This window comes from Trichomycterus rosablanca, chromosome 23, assembly GCF_030014385.1.
Source record: "Trichomycterus rosablanca isolate fTriRos1 chromosome 23, fTriRos1.hap1, whole genome shotgun sequence".
NCBI lineage: Eukaryota > Metazoa > Chordata > Actinopteri > Siluriformes > Trichomycteridae > Trichomycterus > Trichomycterus rosablanca.
In genome coordinates, this window is record NC_086010.1 from 3,368,726 (window position 1) to 3,389,009 (window position 20,284).

Sequence of the window (20,284 nt, forward strand, 5' to 3'; positions counted from 1 at the left end):
AGGGTTCTTCAAAAAGTTTACGCACATTTCAATAACATCACTTTTCTACATCGTCACCTTCCGATGCATTTGTCCCAACATCGTACCAACTTTTTAATGCCGTCAGCTATAAATGTTTCTGGTTGAGCGCGTAGCCACTGATGCAGCGCTGCTTTCACATCATCATCACATGAAAATCTTCTTCCCCTTAAAGCTTCCTTGAGCATCCAAAAAGGTGGAAATCAGATGGAGCTAAATCTGGACTATAAGCGTCTCTCAGTCTCTCCGACACGACCAATTACTCCTCCTACTACACCCTCACCACTTATAACCAAAATATAAGTGCGGAAACGTTTCTGAAGATCCCTCGTATCTCGTCTAGCACTTTAGCTGTGTTCAATTCAGGTGCCTATCTGGTCCTGTAGAAGCTGTTAGGTTTTATTACATTTACATTTTCAGCATTTAGCGGACGCTTTTTATCCAAAGCGACTTACAGTACTGTGACAGTATATTATCTAAGCAATTGAGGGTTAAGGGCCTTGCTCAAGGGCCCAACAGTGTCAACCTGTCAGTGGTGGGGCTTGAACCAGCGACCTTTCGATTACTAGTCCAGTACCCTAACCACTAGGCTACAACTGCCCTACTTTATTAGCTCCATTAGATGTTGTATTAAATATTCATTAGCTTGTAATTTGGATCGGATCTTTGTCGAAGGATTTTATAAACACTGCTCACGTTGAGGTTTAAACAGTTACTTAAATTACAAATATGGAGGTGGAATAACAAATCCTAAATTGCCTTTGTAATAATTTTGGCACATGCAGCATGAAATCATCAGGCCATGACTGTCTCTTATTATTATTGCATACTCCAAGAGCTACGATTTATGACATAAGCAATGCCAGAGTTAATAAGAAATCAGTTCTGCTAAAGTACAGATGTGTTACTGCCTTTTAGCCATTTAAAGGATTGTAGCACCTTATTATCATTATTTTGTAATTTACTTTAAAGTTTTCTTTTCTGGACCAGTGATTCATCCTTGATTATTAATTTCTGTTGTATTTTTTCCGGCAATATTTTCCAAACCCGCACACGTTTGCTCTAATTTATTCAGTGTGCAGTCGCTCAGAAGTGTGTCGCATCCCAAACCACATACTTCTGTTCTGAACTGTGTGTAAAATCAATACATCATCACTGACGTTACTGTATTTGCAAACCATTTTGTATGTATAAAGTCTGTCTCATGCGGTTTATTGTGTTAGCGTTCACGTTAGCAGTGTTGCTCTTATTTATTGTATTCCAGCTGTCAGCACGTTCTCACACCGTTCATTACATGTACAATGACGTTTTTCTACTCAAAGTCTTTAAATAAGCTTCAAACCCTTCCATACTGTGTTTTCTGTATTGTATTTTGAGTATTGTTTGCTCAATTGTACTAGCAGTATAGCTTCTGTTTTTTATGATGTTTTAAATCCCTCGACATGACTGGCAATCGATCCATTCTGGAACCAAGTGTGCTGTTGGAAAACTGACTGTACATACCAATAAAAAGCTCGAAGGCATTTCTAATTGGGCAATGGTACAAAAACTGGCACAGAATTGGTGCCAAAGACTTGTTTTAATAAACAATTTCCTGTATTATAATAATTTGGTCTTCTTTGCCCTGAAAATGCCAACTTTATTTGGACAAATAATTAAATAAGTGCACGTCTGACATGAACTCAAGTCCTCTAGTTGAACAAAAGCAGAAGAGCTGTTTAAACCACAGCCTTTAACCTGCTCTACAATATACACTCACTCACTCACTTTTTTAACCACTTATCCAATTAGGGTAGCGGTGAGTGCTGGAGTCTAACCCAGCTTTTCAATGGGCGCAAGGCACACAATAACACCTTGGACGGTGTGCCAGTCCATCGCATGGCAGACACACATACACACACCCATTCACCTATAGGGCAATTCAGTGTCTCTAATTAACCTGGCTGCACGTTTTTGGACTGGGGAGGAAACCGGAGCTCCCGGAGGAAACCCACACAGACACGGGGAGAACATGCAAACTCCGCACAGAAAGGACCCAGACCGCCCCACCTGGGGATCATCCTTGATCGAACCCAGGACCTTGCTGTGAGGCGACATTCTTTTGTATGAATTGTATTATTTTAGTTTCATTAGGAACAGGACCTGTTGCACCGTCACTGTATCCATACTGTACTCAGTCCAGGGATCTTTAAAACCCTAAAAAAGACCCACCAAGTTCTTTAATGGATAATAAAATGAGACGATTATTATTATTATACAAGTATTTTTTTTCATAAGTACTCTTAGCTTGCATTAGCTTAATGAAAATGTGGTTGCCAGTTCAGATTTTAAAACACTAAATGTCAGTTAATCAGTGCTGTTAAAATGCGGTTAAAATAAAGCACACATTCATCGTTTCACTTCGGGGTAAATAATATTTATCAGAATATTTATACACATCATTTTACTATCAAACCATTTCACCCCTCTGTCAATAAATCCTCATTGCTCGTATTGCAGGATGGCTAGCAAAATATTTTAGCTCTATAGTGATGCTTGCCTATGATTTCCGGAGCCCTCCAAAGCCTCTGTCATTACACAGTATTTTTCTGCCATTAAAAATATCCAAACATGCAAGAATTTTGTTTTTCTTTATAAACTCATCTTGAATGGCTGGTTTTGATTACATAGAAGTCTGATGTTGATGCATGTTTATAACCCACTGTTAATTTGTCATTAGTTCTTCTTCCCGCAGAAACACGTGGTTCTTTTGTTGTAATTAAGAAAAATAAACTGCTGAAATTGCAAAAATCTAGAATCCAATAACTGCACCGAGTGATTGAGAGAACGATCGTGAATATGTTGTTGCTACCTGAAAATTTATGGATGGAGACAAATGCATTGTTAATCCTGCACATTCTCACCGTCTGTATTCTGCTATTTAGAACGAGCTTGTAATTACACGAACGTGCCTTTCCTCCAAACACTTCTGAGCTGTTTTTGTTTTACCTTGATGACAAACACACACACCCATTCCTGTCATGTCTCTGTTCTTATCCAGTATCACAAGATCATTCATCAGTTCCTGTCTAACACTGGATTCCTGTGGGTTTTTTTCTTTTTGGGATTTACTTGCAGTATTGTACTGTACTGACATTCCTACCTGTTTAGTAGGAACACAGCTTGGCGGTGTCTCGGTTCTGTTTCATGACCACACGTCTCTTTGTGTGGTTTGACTTATTGCCCAGTAAGGACAGCAGTGTAATTCAAAACCATATTTTACAATTACAAACAATAATGTAGAACAAATGACTGTTTTGTATGAAAGGTTTTGTATAAAAAAAGAAAGAAAGTAAAAGGAAAATAAATACTATTTGCTAAGTTTGTCTCTGTTGTGTCATTAATGGGTCTGGGGAAAATTATTTGCTTTATATAATGCTTAAATAAGGAATAAAGCATGATGGTGTTCGGCTGTAAAAATATAAACAAAATGAATAAATATAAACAAATCAGCAATGTGATGATGTGAAGTTAGTAATTAACCTATTTTAATTACCCATCCTAATTTAAATCTTATTTAAACTACTACTTTTTTTTTACTTGTCTTTAAATTATTCTAGTAATTGTTGCAGCAACATTGGTAATTGTGTCCACAGTCAAGTAAGCTTCAAACTGCCATGGTCCTAGAGGAAATCCTGCAGGTAACAAAAAGCCCACGCTCCTGCTGTTTATGTGAGCATACACTGATCAGCCATAACATTAAAACCACCTCCTTGTTTCTACACTTACTGTCCATTTTATCAGCTCCACTTACCATATAGAAGCACTCTGTAGTTCTACAATTACTGACTGTAGTCCATCTGTTTCTCTGCATGCTTTTTCAGACTGCTCTCACCCTGTTCTTTAATGGTCAGGACCCCCACAGAGCAGGTATTATTTATATGGTTTTAATGTTATGGCTGATCAGTGTATAATCAGCAACACATTTTACTGCCGAATTAATGTGTCTGTTTTAAAGCAGATGCTTTTTTTTAACATGTCCATCATTCAGCACCTGCCATATAAAGCTGGTTTAGCTTTGAACAGTGTTTTACAAGCCTCTAATTTATGGCCAACCTGTTTTTTTGGAGTTTCTCAAATTATATTCAAGGATCCAAACAGATTTTCTCACTGTGAAAAGTGCCAGTTTGTTTTTTTCTTTTAGACATGATTAACTGGTTTTATAAACGTTTACTAAAATTTACTATTCATATTTACACCGATTAGGCATAACATTATGACCACTAATGTCATGTTGGTCCCCCTTTTGTGGCAAAAACTGCCCTCACCCATCGAGGCATGGACTCCACTAGACCCCTGAAGGTGTGCTGTGGTATCTGGCACCAAGATGTTAGCAGCAGATCCTTTAACTCCCGTAAGTTGTGAGGTGGGGCCTCCATGGATCGTACTTGTTTGTTCAGCATTGGATTGAGAATTTAGAGGCCAAGTCAACACCTCAAACTCATTGTTGTGCTCCTCGAACCATTTCTGAAGCTTTTTGGCAGGGCGCATGACCCTGTCGCTGGTTTACAACTATTCCTTCCTTGGACCACTTTTGATGGATACTGACCACTGCAGACCGGGAACACCCCACAAGAGCTGCAGTTTTGGAGATGCTCTGACCCAGTCGTCTAGCCATCACAATCTGGCCCTCGTCAAACTCGCTCAAATCCTCACGCTCGCCCTGCCACGCTTTTCCTGCTTCTAACATCAACTTTGAGGATAAAATGTTCGCTTGCTGCCTAATATATCCCCCCCACTAACAGGTGCCGTGATGAAGAGATAATCAGTGTTATTCACTTCACATAATGTTATGCCTGGAGGGTGTATATGGGTACAGAAGTCACCAGCTATAGTCATTTATCACTAATACTAGAAGAATGAACTTGTGAAAGAACTCAGTGTGCTTATTGGAACTAGAGAGAATTGTTAGCAAACACTCTTATTCACGGCTCTCTGGCACATTGTTCATTAAAAACTACACTGTCTCTGTGCTGCCGTCTTTGTGCTGCCGTCTGACATTTACTGTGTCTTTATTTTCTGAGAATATGATATTTGAGAAAGAACACTCGCAAGCCATAAATTTTAGTTTTGCTACAGGTTTGTACCCTAATTGGGACTGAAAATACTAACATATGTGGCAAACAGATGAGGTGGTTCCTCCAAAACTCATAGCAGAGCCAGAATGATTTTTAAGTAATGATATTATTAGGATATTATTAGCTGTTAGCTTCAGTCTGTTATGATTGCGTAACTTACTGAGCCTGAAACTGCTGGACGAGATTCAGAATAAGACCGATGCCAACCTGACTCATGACTCATTCTGGGAAACTGTGTGAAACGTAACCACAAACTCGCTGATTTATGGAGCTCTGATTAAAAGTTCATATTGAGATGAGAAAGCGCAATCTGTTCCAAGATTATAAATCTGCATCAGATATATTCTATTCACAAAAAAACACATTTCCTTCTGATTATATAAATTAAATTATTCAAGGGTTTGAAGCACCGCAACCTGATCCTCCTCCACTCCTTCTCTTCAGCGTTGAGCATGGGACGGGGGGAGATTTGTCTAGACCTTATAATACAGTCTGTAGGAAAATATCTGGCCACCAGCTATTTGTTTAATTTTCAAAATCTGGGATTTGTGACTATAACTTTTGAAATACTTGAATTTAACACATATTATAGCCAGTAATTTTGGGAGAGTGGAGGATAACTGGAGTCCCAATGAATTTGCACAACATTATAACGCAGTTTTGCAGGTTTTAATGACCTGCACTGAGCCCTGACCTCAACCCTAGTCAATTGTGAGCCAGGCCTTCTTGTCCAACATTATTAACTGACCTCAAAAATGGTCTTCAAATGACCAAAGCAACACTGTAAAATCTTGCAGCAACCCCTTCTAAAATAGTGTAGGATATACAATCATATATTTATGCTTGTGATTTATCAATAGATGGTTTAACAAGCTCTTGGTTAAGTGTCCACATACTGTTTATAATATAGTGTATAATAAGTGTATGGGCTCTGCGACATGCCAGTGTAGAAAATTCTTGCCTACTGTACCAAATGTGCTAGTGCCAGCCCTGCTAATACATCCATATTCTCTTTTTGATGTGATGAGAGTAACAGATGTATTGGCAGCTGCTCCTGATAGTCATGTCATTTAGCATGATAGACTTAGATAATCCAACCTACTTCATCTAATGTGATACACAGCGTGTGCGATCCTGGACGTCAGGATTGAATCAGATTTGTTTCTAAGCTTGAGTACACAGTGTACTATTATTATATTTGTTTTAAACCATGACCTACAGTTCCAGTGCTCGAGAATTGCATGGAGGATTCAAACTGGATGTTTGGATTAGAAGAAAAAAACTCATTTAAAAATCCCCCAAGCTTATCATATTCTTATCAGCCTATCATATAAATATCAAATACAAAAACATGGGGGTTGAAATATATCAGAAACCAGCAAGAATATACATTTAAAGTCAGATCTGTGCCCTGTGATACTTCTTTCTCTATGAACATTAGACATTATGGCATTTTAATATCATTCAGATAAAGCGTTTAGTCAGAAGAGATTAAATTAGTATTCCTGTGGTGGTCTCTCTGCCACTGAGCAGCTCTCCACCATCAACTTTTTTTTAACCAGTCGTGCAATGGTATCTTTTTTTTTGAGAAAAAAAATCCTTAGATCGAGCGCTCTGATGCCCAGGACGATTACAGTAAGCCTCGACTGTCATGTTCAAACCAGCAGAGCCTGGCAAAGAAGACCAGCCAGCTTCAGTCTTCATATTTATGCAGATTTAAACAAATTAAAGAAGAACAGTTTGGGCCAACATGCAGTAATATGACTTGATTCTAAAGCAAGAATTCTGCTCAGGCATGTTGGTGCAAGGATGTGAGAGATCAGACCTGCAAAACTTTAACACATTTTTATATTTGTGATAGCGAAAGTGGCTTGTACTGTTGGAACTTTAAAAACAGTTCATTATTATGTGTCCCCACAGCAAATCTGGTCTGCATACCAGACTTACACCGGATACTCTTACTGACACAATCCTTCTATTTTTATTAGTGTTTGGGACTGGCACTAAGGGCGTACTGACAAGTGCACCACCTCCTAATGGCTAGACTGTTAGGCCATACCATCTCAGCTTCTCGGACATTAGCCCATTTCTTCCGTGCAGAAGCCCGACTGGCTTATAGCATTGCTCACATTTAAACTCTGAATCCCTGGATCTCAGCGAGATAGGCGTACTTTAGCGTGATTTGCCACCATGGTTTCATGATATAGAAAACAATCATCCAAAATAAACCCAGATTAAATTATTAGTGTTCCAAGGCATTTGTCAGCAAATATATTTCTTTTAATAACTACCACATATTATAAATAATTAATCTGAGGTTAGGAAAATTGGCCAGTTTATTTATCTTTCAGAACTCATGAACAAAGGTGTGAAAAGATTTAAATGAAATTGGTGTAGTCGAAATAAACATAAACATAATCACTACCTAGAAAACAAACAAAAAGGTGATCAGCAACACTAACTGTATAAAGATGTGTGAATGGTTATCTGTTAATGACTGCCATTCTCTCCAACCTCCTGAAACATGCCAATAGGTTGACTGGCTCTTTTTAGCTATATCTAGATGTAAATTAGAGCGTGTGTGTTACCCTGTGATGGATACACTGTGCTTTGAACCATATCTGTTGTAGAAACACTAATCACAGGACCTATATACATAGTGCCAGTCAAATGCATGGCATCACACACTTATTTAGGGACTGTATTATCATTATTACAGCAATTTAGAGCTTAAATGGGCAGAAATACACCCTGGAGTAGGGTTGCCAACCGTCCCGTAAAATACGGAACCGTTCCTTATTTGGAAACTAAATGTCACGTTCCGTATTGAACTGATACAGGACGCGCTTTGTTCTGTTTTTTTTATCAATGGGAGAGAAATGCTGCAGATTACACGGAGACAGGCCGATATGTATAAAACAGAAGGAAACTGCTGCTACCTTGGGAATTAGAAAGTGTTTGGTTGTTATTTTAAGTAGTTTTCATTTTTAGTGTAAGTAATGCTGTGTGTGCGCAGGCATATCAGCATAACAACCTGTTTATTGCTCTGCTGTTTGAGTAGCGCAGTGGGCAGAGTGCACCGGTTTGAATCCGGCTTAGGGCGAAACTGAAGTAACACAAGCAGGGCCGGTGCTATGGGGGCGCTGGGGTGGGCATTGCCCCCCCAGATTTTCTGACTGCCCCCCTAAGCAACGCGGTCCAGAACCGAAAAAACGTTGATGTTCTTTATGCATGTTGTTTTGCCTAAAATATGGTTCTGATTTATTATTATAAAGAATGAAAATAATAAATGTTGAACAGCCTAAATCAAACATTTTGATTTGGTTGTAAGACCTGTTATATATTTTTTTTATAACCGCCAACCCTCCCTCCCTCCCGCTCAGGTAAACACCTGCCATACCACCCCCCACCCTATGCCTTCCACCAACCTGCCAGCCCAGGGTGTTCCTTATTTCCAGTTCTGAAAGATAGCAACCCTACCCTGGAGCACCATTTGGAGCACCTCACATCTAAGGGCAATATAGTGAATTCAGTCCACCTTGCTGGTGTTTTTGAGTATGTAGAGGAGAGAACCCATGGCACCCTTTCTTTCTTTACACATACAGTAAATTAAACAACAAACATTCACGAATTTATTCACCTGTAAGGGTATATAATCTAAAGGAGGGTGAATACACGTTAGTGGGCTGAATTTCTGAGGCAATGCTGCCATCTTCCCTGCTATAGAATACATGGACATCAGCTTCAACATGTCCGACCCTCAAAACCAGCCAATCCTGGGCGGAGTCTCTGTCGTTCATGTCTCGCTTCAGCCAATCACGTATCAAGGCGCGACCTGTCTGTCAGAAAGAAGCCCCGCCCACGCGCAGATTTGCCCGTAAACATCCGTCTGATTTGAAAGCGTCGCTGAGCGGGAGGAGAAAGCGGCGCCATCTTTGTTCTTTCAATGAAGGAGGGAAACAAGTTATAAACTTGTGTTCGCGAGTGGCTGGAGAGCTCGCATTACTCCGGATTAAAGCGGAAAATCACCGGTGAATGGTGAGCCTCGAGTTTCGAATCGCTCCGTGTTTTAATTTCGCCAGGTTCGCCGATTTGCAACCAGTTGCTAGTTGCATAACTCGCCTAGTTAGCATCGTTAGCATTTAGTCGCTAATGTAAACTTCACAATATTTGAGGGATTTTCGCTTTCTATCCTTTTAGAACTGCAACGAATCGTCTTGAAAATATTTTAAATCGCTAACGAAGTAGCTATGAGATGTATTTTCAGGGATTACGCTTGCAAGCTATCGAAATAGAAGCAAACCGCTAGAAATGTCGGGTTGCGTCTCAATCAGCGGGTCGCGCCCTACAGCGCGTATTTAAAAACACGCAGGTGTTGTTGCTGTTTGTGAGCCCTACTTGGTGCGTGGTGCTTGGATTGGAACGCAGCCATAGTTTTGCACCCTCGAGCGACGCTACAGCTTTTTAAATGTAACATGTCAAATTGTGCGATTTTGCTTTCTTACCGACCTTCGTTGAATGTTTCCTTCTTAGCTACATACAATAAAACACCGAACTATGTTTTATTTTTTATTTAGATCGCGTAGCATATATAACATGTATTTATTTATTTATTTATTAGGGCTAATGAAATCATTAAGCTCATGTCAGAAAGTAAAAATGAGCTAAGAAACGATAAACATGAAAATGCACTTAATAAGGAGGCTTAATATTATTTTTATTGGGTCTTGTGCTTTCTACAATGCTGGATCGGTACCACAATATCCAATCCAATCCAATTATGTCAGTTTTACAGCATGAAACAACATAATCCAGATAGACTAATAGCAAACTACTATAAGACGTTATTAATTATTGTATAGCTGTGCATTGTGCCAACTTGGTTACTATGATAGTCTGTATTGTCTGAGTGTTGTTGTGGTTATACAGATACTTGTTTGTACAATGTGAATCTCTGTAGTGTGTACTATTACTTTTGACTTTTTAATTTATGGCCTTAATTTCCTTCGGGATTAATAAAGTATCTATCTAATCTATCTATCTATGATTTCGATCTATATTGAACAGGGTTGGCACATCCCTAGTGTTATGTACGTGTTACTCCCAGTATCCTATATAGAATAAAATAGAATGCCTTTATTTGTCATGTATACATATACAGACAGGGTTATGGACCTTGTCTAAGGACCCAACAGTGGCTGCATGGAAGAGCTGGGATTCAAACTCTTAACCGTTCAGTTGATAGCCCAAAGCTCTATCCACTAGGCTACCACTGTCCTTCTATATTTGGCCCTAGATAGTAGAATTGGATATATTTAGTTAACTTTACAGTAGATAGTAGTACAAACCTGTTTGTCCAGGTTGAAACACCAAGCGGCAGAATTAAATTAGTTTTTGTGTATAATTTGAAAGATAAAAATTATTTTCCGTAAGAGGAATGTGAAGTTTAACTATAAATCAGACTAATGATGTCCTTTTGTCCTGCATGTAACTTTTCATATAGGTGTAGCTGACTCCTAAACACCTTGCACGAACTCCAGGGCAATGTTTTACGCCCACTTCGTCCTCAGCAAGCGTGGGCCGTTGGCCAAGATCTGGCTGGCGGCCCATTGGGACAAGAAGCTGACCAAAGCCCATGTCTTTGAGTGCAACCTGGAAAGCAGCGTGGAGAGCATCATTTCACCAAAGGTGCTTTTATTGTTTATTGTATTATCAATGCAAGTATGTCGCCTGTCTACATCGTACTAAATATTTTCTTTATCTTGCAGGTAAAAATGGCTCTGCGTACATCTGGTCACCTTCTCCTGGGTGTGGTGAGGATCTACCACAGGAAAGCCAAGTATCTGCTCGCTGACTGTAATGAGGCGTTCATCAAAATCAAAATGGCTTTTCGACCAGGTAATGGTGTCATTGTACACGTATGGTTCACAGGTGCTCGTGCAGAACAGATGAAGGTTAATTTATTCTTGAATCTCCGTTTGTCTCAGGTGTGGTGGATCTGCCCGAAGACAACCGTGAGGCGGCTTACAATGCCATCACATTGCCTGAGGAGTTCCATGATTTTGATCAGCCTCTTCCAGATCTTGAGTAAGTTGATCCTAACTCTAGGTTCGAATGAGTGTTATCCATGTAATTGTGACCCTTTATTATTAATTATACAACAGGTAGTTCCGACCTTACAATCTGATTGGTTGAGAAGCGTTCTAAACGTGCTGATATCGGTGATAACAGCACGGCCTTTTCACACCACAACTGTATTACTCCGCTGACGCGTTGCCATTAACGACGAGCTTCATGCACACAAACGCGCACGCAGGCGACACCGACTTTTATTCCCGGTCGCGTTTTAAATCCGTTATCTGATACACAATCATCTAGCGCACTGTGTAGGGAACATAACCAATTGTCTAATTCACTATCTAGTGCACTGTGTAGGGAACATAACCAATTGTCTAATTCACTATCTAGTGCACTGTGTAGGGAACATAACCAATTGTCTAATTCACTATCTAGTGCACTGTGTAGGGAACATAACCAATTGTCTAATTCACTATCTAGCGCACTGTGTAGGTAACATAACCAATTGTCTAATTCACTATCTAGTGCACTGTGTAGGGAACATAACCAATTGTCTAATTCACTATCTAGCGCACTGTGTAGGGAACATAACCAATTGTCTAATTCACTATCTAGTGCACTGTGTAGGGAACATAACCAATTGTCTAATTCACTATCTAGCGCACTGTGTAGGGAACATAACCAATTGTCTAATTCACTATCTAGTGCACTGTGTAGGGAACATAACCAATTGTCTAATTCACTATCTAGTGCACTGTGTAGGGAACATAACCAATTGTCTAATTCACTATCTAGCGCACTGTGTAGGGAACATAACCAATTGTCTAATTCACTATCTAGCGCACTGTGTAGGGAACATAACCAATTGTCTAATTCACTATCTAGTGCACTGTGTAGGGAACATAACCAATTGTCTAATTCACTATCTAGCGCACTGTGTAGGGAACATAACCAATTGTCTAATTCACTATCTAGCGCACTGTGTAGGGAACATAACCAATTGTCTAATTCACTATCTAGCGCACTGTGTAGGGAACATAACCAATTGTCTAATTCACTATCTAGCGCACTGTGTAGGGAACATAACCAATTGTCTAATTCACTATCTAGTGCACTGTGTAGGGAACATAACCAATTGTCTAATTCACTATCTAGTGCACTGTGTAGGGAACATAACCAATTGTCTAATTCACTATCTAGCGCACTGTGTAGGGAACATAACCAATTGTCTAATTCACTATCTAGCGCACTGTGTAGGGAACATAACCAATTGTCTAATTCACTATCTAGCGCACTGTGTAGGGAACATAACCAATTGTCTAATTCACTATCTAGCGCACTGTGTAGGGAACATAACCAATTGTCTAATTCACTATCTAGCGCACTGTGTAGGGAACATAACCAATTGTCTAATTCACTATCTAGCGCACTGTGTAGGGAACATAACCAATTGTCTAATTCACTATCTAGCGCACTGTGTAGGGAACATAACCAATTGTCTAATTCACTATCTAGCGCACTGTGTAGGGAACATAACCAATTGTCTAATTCACTATCTAGCGCACTGTGTAGGGAACATAACCAATTGTCTAATTCACTATCTAGTGCACTGTGTAGGGAACATAACCAATTGTCTAATTCACTATCTAGCGCACTGTGTAGGGAACATAACCAATTGTCTAATTCACTATCTAGTGCACTGTGTAGGGAACATAACCAATTGTCTAATTCACTATCTAGCGCACTGTGTAGGGAACATAACCAATTGTCTAATTCACTATCTAGCGCACTGTGTAGGGAACATAACCAATTGTCTAATTCACTATCTAGTGCACTGTGTAGGGAACATAACCAATTGTCTAATTCACTATCTAGTGCACTGTGTAGGGAACATAACCAATTGTCTAATTCACTATCTAGTGCACTGTGTAGGGAACATAACCAATTGTCTAATTCACTATCTAGCGCACTGTGTAGGTAACATAACCAATTGTCTAATTCACTATCTAGTGCACTGTGTAGGGAACATAACCAATTGTCTAATTCACTATCTAGCGCACTGTGTAGGGAACATAACCAATTGTCTAATTCACTATCTAGTGCACTGTGTAGGGAACATAACCAATTGTCTAATTCACTATCTAGCGCACTGTGTAGGGAACATAACCAATTGTCTAATTCACTATCTAGTGCACTGTGTAGGGAACATAACCAATTGTCTAATTCACTATCTAGTGCACTGTGTAGGGAACATAACCAATTGTCTAATTCACTATCTAGCGCACTGTGTAGGGAACATAACCAATTGTCTAATTCACTATCTAGCGCACTGTGTAGGGAACATAACCAATTGTCTAATTCACTATCTAGTGCACTGTGTAGGGAACATAACCAATTGTCTAATTCACTATCTAGCGCACTGTGTAGGGAACATAACCAATTGTCTAATTCACTATCTAGTGCACTGTGTAGGGAACATAACCAATTGTCTAATTCACTATCTAGCGCACTGTGTAGGGAACATAACCAATTGTCTAATTCACTATCTAGCGCACTGTGTAGGGAACATAACCAATTGTCTAATTCACTATCTAGCGCACTGTGTAGGGAACATAACCAATTGTCTAATTCACTATCTAGTGCACTGTGTAGGGAACATAACCAATTGTCTAATTCACTATCTAGTGCACTGTGTAGGGAACATAACCAATTGTCTAATTCACTATCTAGCGCACTGTGTAGGGAACATAACCAATTGTCTAATTCACTATCTAGCGCACTGTGTAGGGAACATAACCAATTGTCTAATTCACTATCTAGCGCACTGTGTAGGGAACATAACCAATTGTCTAATTCACTATCTAGCGCACTGTGTAGGGAACATAACCAATTGTCTAATTCACTATCTAGCGCACTGTGTAGGGAACATAACCAATTGTCTAATTCACTATCTAGCGCACTGTGTAGGGAACATAACCAATTGTCTAATTCACTATCTAGCGCACTGTGTAGGGAACATAACCAATTGTCTAATTCACTATCTAGCGCACTGTGTAGGGAACATAACCAATTGTCTAATTCACTATCTAGCGCACTGTGTAGGGAACATAACCAATTGTCTAATTCACTATCTAGTGCACTGTGTAGGGAACATAACCAATTGTCTAATTCACTATCTAGCGCACTGTGTAGGGAACATAACCAATTGTCTAATTCACTATCTAGTGCACTGTGTAGGGAACATAACCAATTGTCTAATTCACTATCTAGCGCACTGTGTAGGGAACATAACCAATTGTCTAATTCACTATCTAGTGCACTGTGTAGGGAACATAACCAATTGTCTAATTCACTATCTAGTGCACTGTGTAGGGAACATAACCAATTGTCTAATTCACTATCTAGTGCACTGTGTAGGGAACATAACCAATTGTCTAATTCACTATCTAGTGCACTGTGTAGGGAACATAACCAATTGTCTAATTCACTATCTAGTGCACTGTGTAGGGAACATAACCAATTGTCTAATTCACTATCTAGTGCACTGTGTAGGGAACATAACCAATTGTCTAATTCACTATCTAGCGCACTGTGTAGGGAACATAACCAATTGTCTAATTCACTATCTAGCGCACTGTGTAGGGAACATAACCAATTGTCTAATTCACTATCTAGTGCACTGTGTAGGGAACATAACCAATTGTCTAATTCACTATCTAGTGCACTGTGTAGGGAACATAACCAATTGTCTAATTCACTATCTAGCGCACTGTGTAGGGAACATAACCAATTGTCTAATTCACTATCTAGTGCACTGTGTAGGGAACATAACCAATTGTCTAATTCACTATCTAGCGCACTGTGTAGGGAACATAACCAATTGTCTAATTCACTATCTAGCGCACTGTGTAGGGAACATAACCAATTGTCTAATTCACTATCTAGCGCACTGTGTAGGGAACATAACCAATTGTCTAATTCACTATCTAGCGCACTGTGTAGGGAACATAACCAATTGTCTAATTCACTATCTAGTGCACTGTGTAGGGAACATAACCAATTGTCTAATTCACTATCTAGTGCACTGTGTAGGGAACATAACCAATTGTCTAATTCACTATCTAGCGCACTGTGTAGGGAACATAACCAATTGTCTAATTCACTATCTAGCGCACTGTGTAGGGAACATAACCAATTGTCTAATTCACTATCTAGCGCACTGTGTAGGGAACATAACCAATTGTCTAATTCACTATCTAGCGCACTGTGTAGGGAACATAACCAATTGTCTAATTCACTATCTAGTGCACTGTGTAGGGAACATAACCAATTGTCTAATTCACTATCTAGTGCACTGTGTAGGGAACATAACCAATTGTCTAATTCACTATCTAGCGCACTGTGTAGGGAACATAACCAATTGTCTAATTCACTATCTAGTGCACTGTGTAGGGAACATAACCAATTGTCTAATTCACTATCTAGCGCACTGTGTAGGGAACATAACCAATTGTCTAATTCACTATCTAGCGCACTGTGTAGGGAACATAACCAATTGTCTAATTCACTATCTAGCGCACTGTGTAGGGAACATAACCAATTGTCTAATTCACTATCTAGCGCACTGTGTAGGGAACATAACCAATTGTCTAATTCACTATCTAGCGCACTGTGTAGGGAACATAACCAATTGTCTAATTCACTATCTAGTGCACTGTGTAGGGAACATAACCAATTGTCTAATTCACTATCTAGTGCACTGTGTAGGGAACATAACCAATTGTCTAATTCACTATCTAGCGCACTGTGTAGGGAACATAACCAATTGTCTAATTCACTATCTAGTGCACTGTGTAGGGAACATAACCAATTGTCTAATTCACTATCTAGCGCACTGTGTAGGGAACATAACCAATTGTCTAATTCACTATCTAGTGCACTGTGTAGGGAACATAACCAATTGTCTAATTCACTATCTAGTGCACTGTGTAGGGAACATAACCAATTGTCTAATTCACTATCTAGTGCACTGTGTAGGGAACATAACCAATTGTCTAATTCACTATCTAGTGCACTGTGTAGGGAACATAACCAATTGTCTAATTCACTATCTAGTGCACTGTGTAGGGAACATAACCAATTGTCTAATTCACTATCTAGCGCACTGTGTAGGGAACATAACCAATTGTCTAATTCACTATCTAGCGCACTGTGTAGGGAACATAACCAATTGTCTAATTCACTATCTAGCGCACTGTGTAGGGAACATAACCAATTGTCTAATTCACTATCTAGCGCACTGTGTAGGGAACATAACCAATTGTCTAATTCACTATCTAGCGCACTGTGTAGGGAACATAACCAATTGTCTAATTCACTATCTAGCGCACTGTGTAGGGAACATAACCAATTGTCTAATTCACTATCTAGCGCACTGTGTAGGGAACATAACCAATTGTCTAATTCACTATCTAGCGCACTGTGTAGGGAACATAACCAATTGTCTAATTCACTATCTAGTGCACTGTGTAGGGAACATAACCAATTGTCTAATTCACTATCTAGCGCACTGTGTAGGGAACATAACCAATTGTCTAATTCACTATCTAGTGCACTGTGTAGGGAACATAACCAATTGTCTAATTCACTATCTAGCGCACTGTGTAGGGAACATAACCAATTGTCTAATTCACTATCTAGTGCACTGTGTAGGGAACATAACCAATTGTCTAATTCACTATCTAGTGCACTGTGTAGGGAACATAACCAATTGTCTAATTCACTATCTAGTGCACTGTGTAGGGAACATAACCAATTGTCTAATTCACTATCTAGTGCACTGTGTAGGGAACATAACCAATTGTCTAATTCACTATCTAGTGCACTGTGTAGGGAACATAACCAATTGTCTAATTCACTATCTAGTGCACTGTGTAGGGAACATAACCAATTGTCTAATTCACTATCTAGCGCACTGTGTAGGGAACATAACCAATTGTCTAATTCACTATCTAGTGCACTGTGTAGGGAACATAACCAATTGTCTAATTCACTATCTAGTGCACTGTGTAGGGAACATAACCAATTGTCTAATTCACTATCTAGCGCACTGTGTAGGGAACATAACCAATTGTCTAATTCACTATCTAGCGCACTGTGTAGGGAACATAACCAATTGTCTAATTCACTATCTAGGGCACTGTGTAGGGAACATAACCAATTGTCTAATTCACTATCTAGCGCACTGTGTAGGGAACATAACCAATTGTCTAATTCACTATCTAGTGCACTGTGTAGGGAACATAACCAATTGTCTAATTCACTATCTAGTGCACTGTGTAGGGAACATAACCAATTGTCTAATTCACTATCTAGCGCACTGTGTAGGGAACATAACCAATTGTCTAATTCACTATCTAGCGCACTGTGTAGGGAACATAACCAATTGTCTAATTCACTATCTAGCGCACTGTGTAGGGAACATAACCAATTGTCTAATTCACTCTCTAGTGCACTGTGTAGGGAACATAACCAATTGTCTAATTCACTATCTAGCGCACTGTGTAGGGAACATAACCAATTGTCTAATTCACTCTCTAGTGCACTGTGTAGGGAACATAACCAATTGTCTAATTCACTATCTAGTGCACTGTGTAGGGAACATAACCAATTGTCTAATTCACTATCTAGCGCACTGTGTAGGGAACATAACCAATTGTCTAATTCACTATCTAGGGCACTGTGTAGGGAACATAACCAATTGTCTAATTCACTATCTAGTGCACTGTGTAGGGAACATAACCAATTGTCTAATTCACTATCTAGCGCACTGTGTAGGGAACATAACCAATTGTCTAATTCACTCTCTAGTGCACTGTGTAGGGAACATAACCAATTGTCTAATTCACTATCTAGCGCACTGTGTAGGGAACATAACCAATTGTCTAATTCACTCTCTAGTGCACTGTGTAGGGAACATAACCAATTGTCTAATTCACTATCTAGTGCACTGTGTAGGGAACATAACCAATTGTCTAATTCACTATCTAGCGCACTGTGTAGGGAACATAACCAATTGTCTAATTCACTATCTAGGGCACTGTGTAGGGAACATAACCAATTGTCTAATTCACTATCTAGGGCACTGTGTAGGGAACATAACCAATTGTCTAATTCACTATCTAGCGCACTGTGTAGGGAACATAACCAATTGTCTAATTCACTATCTAGTGCACTGTGTAGGGAACATAACCAATTGTCTAATTCACTATCTAGCGCACTGTGTAGGGAACATAACCAATTGTCTAATTCACTATCTAGCGCACTGTGTAGGGAACATAACCAATTGTCTAATTCACTCTCTAGTGCACTGTGTAGGGAACATAACCAATTGTCTAATTCACTATCTAGTGCACTGTGTAGGGAACATAACCAATTGTCTAATTCACTATCTAGTGCACTGTGTAGGGAACATAACCAATTGTCTAATTCACTATCTAGCGCACTGTGTAGGGAACATAACCAATTGTCTAATTCACTATCTAGTGCACTGTGTAGGGAACATAACCAATTGTCTAATTCACTATCTAGTGCACTGTGTAGGGAACATAACCAATTGTCTAATTCACTATCTAGCGCACTGTGTAGGGAACATAACCAATTGTCTAATTCACTATCTAGTGCACTGTGTAGGGAACATAACCAATTGTCTAATTCACTATCTAGCGCACTGTGTAGGGAACATAACCAATTGTCTAATTCACTATCTAGCGCACTGTGTAGGGAACATAACCAATTGTCTAATTCACTATCTAGCGCACTGTGTAGGGAACATAACCAATTGTCTAATTCACTATCTAGCGCACTGTGTAGGGAACATAACCAATTGTCTAATTCACTATCTAGTGCACTGTGTAGGGAACATAACCAATTGTCTAATTCACTATCTAGCGCACTGTGTAGGGAACATAACCAATTGTCTAATTCACTATCTAGTGCACTGTGTAGGGAACATAACCAATTGTCTAATTCACTATCTAGCGCACTGTGTAGGGAACATAACCAATTGTCTAATTCACTATCTAGCGCACTGTGTAGGGAACATAACCAATTGTCTAATTCACTCTCTAGTGCACTGTGTAGGGAACATAACCAATTGTCTAATTCACTATCTAGTGCACTGTGTAGGGAACATAACCAATTGTCTAATTCACTATCTAGCGCACTGTGTAGGGAACATAACCAATTGTCTAATTCACTATCTAGGGCACTGTGTAGGGAACATAACCAATTGTCTAATTCACTATCTAGGGCACTGTGTAGGGAACATAACCAATTGTCTAATTCACTATCTAGCGCACTGTGTAGGGAACATAACCAATTGTCTAATTCACTATCTAGTGCACTGTGTAGGGAACATAACCAATTGTCTAATTCACTATCTAGCGCACTGTGTAGGGAACATAACCAATTGTCTAATTCACTATCTAGTGCACTGTGTAGGGAACATAACCAATTGTCTAATTCACTATCTAGCGCACTGTGTAGGGAACATAACCAATTGTCTAATTCACTATCTAGCGCACTGTGTAGGGAACATAACCAATTGTCTAATTCACTCTCTAGTGCACTGTGTAGGGAACATAACCAATTGTCTAATTCACTATCTAGTGCACTGTGTAGGGAACATAACCAATTGTCTAATTCACTATCTAGTGCACTGTGTAGGGAACATAACCAATTGTCTAATTCACTATCTAGCGCACTGTGTAGGGAACATAACCAATTGTCTAATTCACTATCTAGTGCACTGTGTAGGGAACATAACCAATTGTCTAATTCACTATCTAGTGCACTGTGTAGGGAACATAACCAATTGTCTAATTCACTATCTAGCGCACTGTGTAGGGAACATAACCAATTGTCTAATTCACTATCTAGCGCACTGTGTAGGGAACATAACCAATTGTCTAATTCACTATCTAGTGCACTGTGTAGGGAACATAACCAATTGTCTAATTCACTATCTAGCGCACTGTGTAGGGAACATAACCAATTGTCTAATTCACTAT

General features: G+C 39.4%; 1 protein-coding gene across 1 annotated transcript in view; it reads left to right on the forward strand.

Annotated features, from left to right (window-relative positions):
- The first annotated feature begins 9,016 nt into the window (after positions 1 to 9,016).
- The window catches only part of rad21a (RAD21 cohesin complex component a), a 70,540-nt gene continuing 59,272 nt past the window's right edge, over positions 9,017 to 20,284 (forward strand). Inside the window, 4 exon segments of the mRNA XM_062985486.1 lie at positions 9,017 to 9,173; positions 10,639 to 10,823; positions 10,904 to 11,033; positions 11,123 to 11,222. Of these exon segments, the coding sequence (XP_062841556.1) occupies positions 10,680 to 10,823; positions 10,904 to 11,033; positions 11,123 to 11,222 (374 nt within the window). The 5' untranslated portion in view covers positions 9,017 to 9,173; positions 10,639 to 10,679.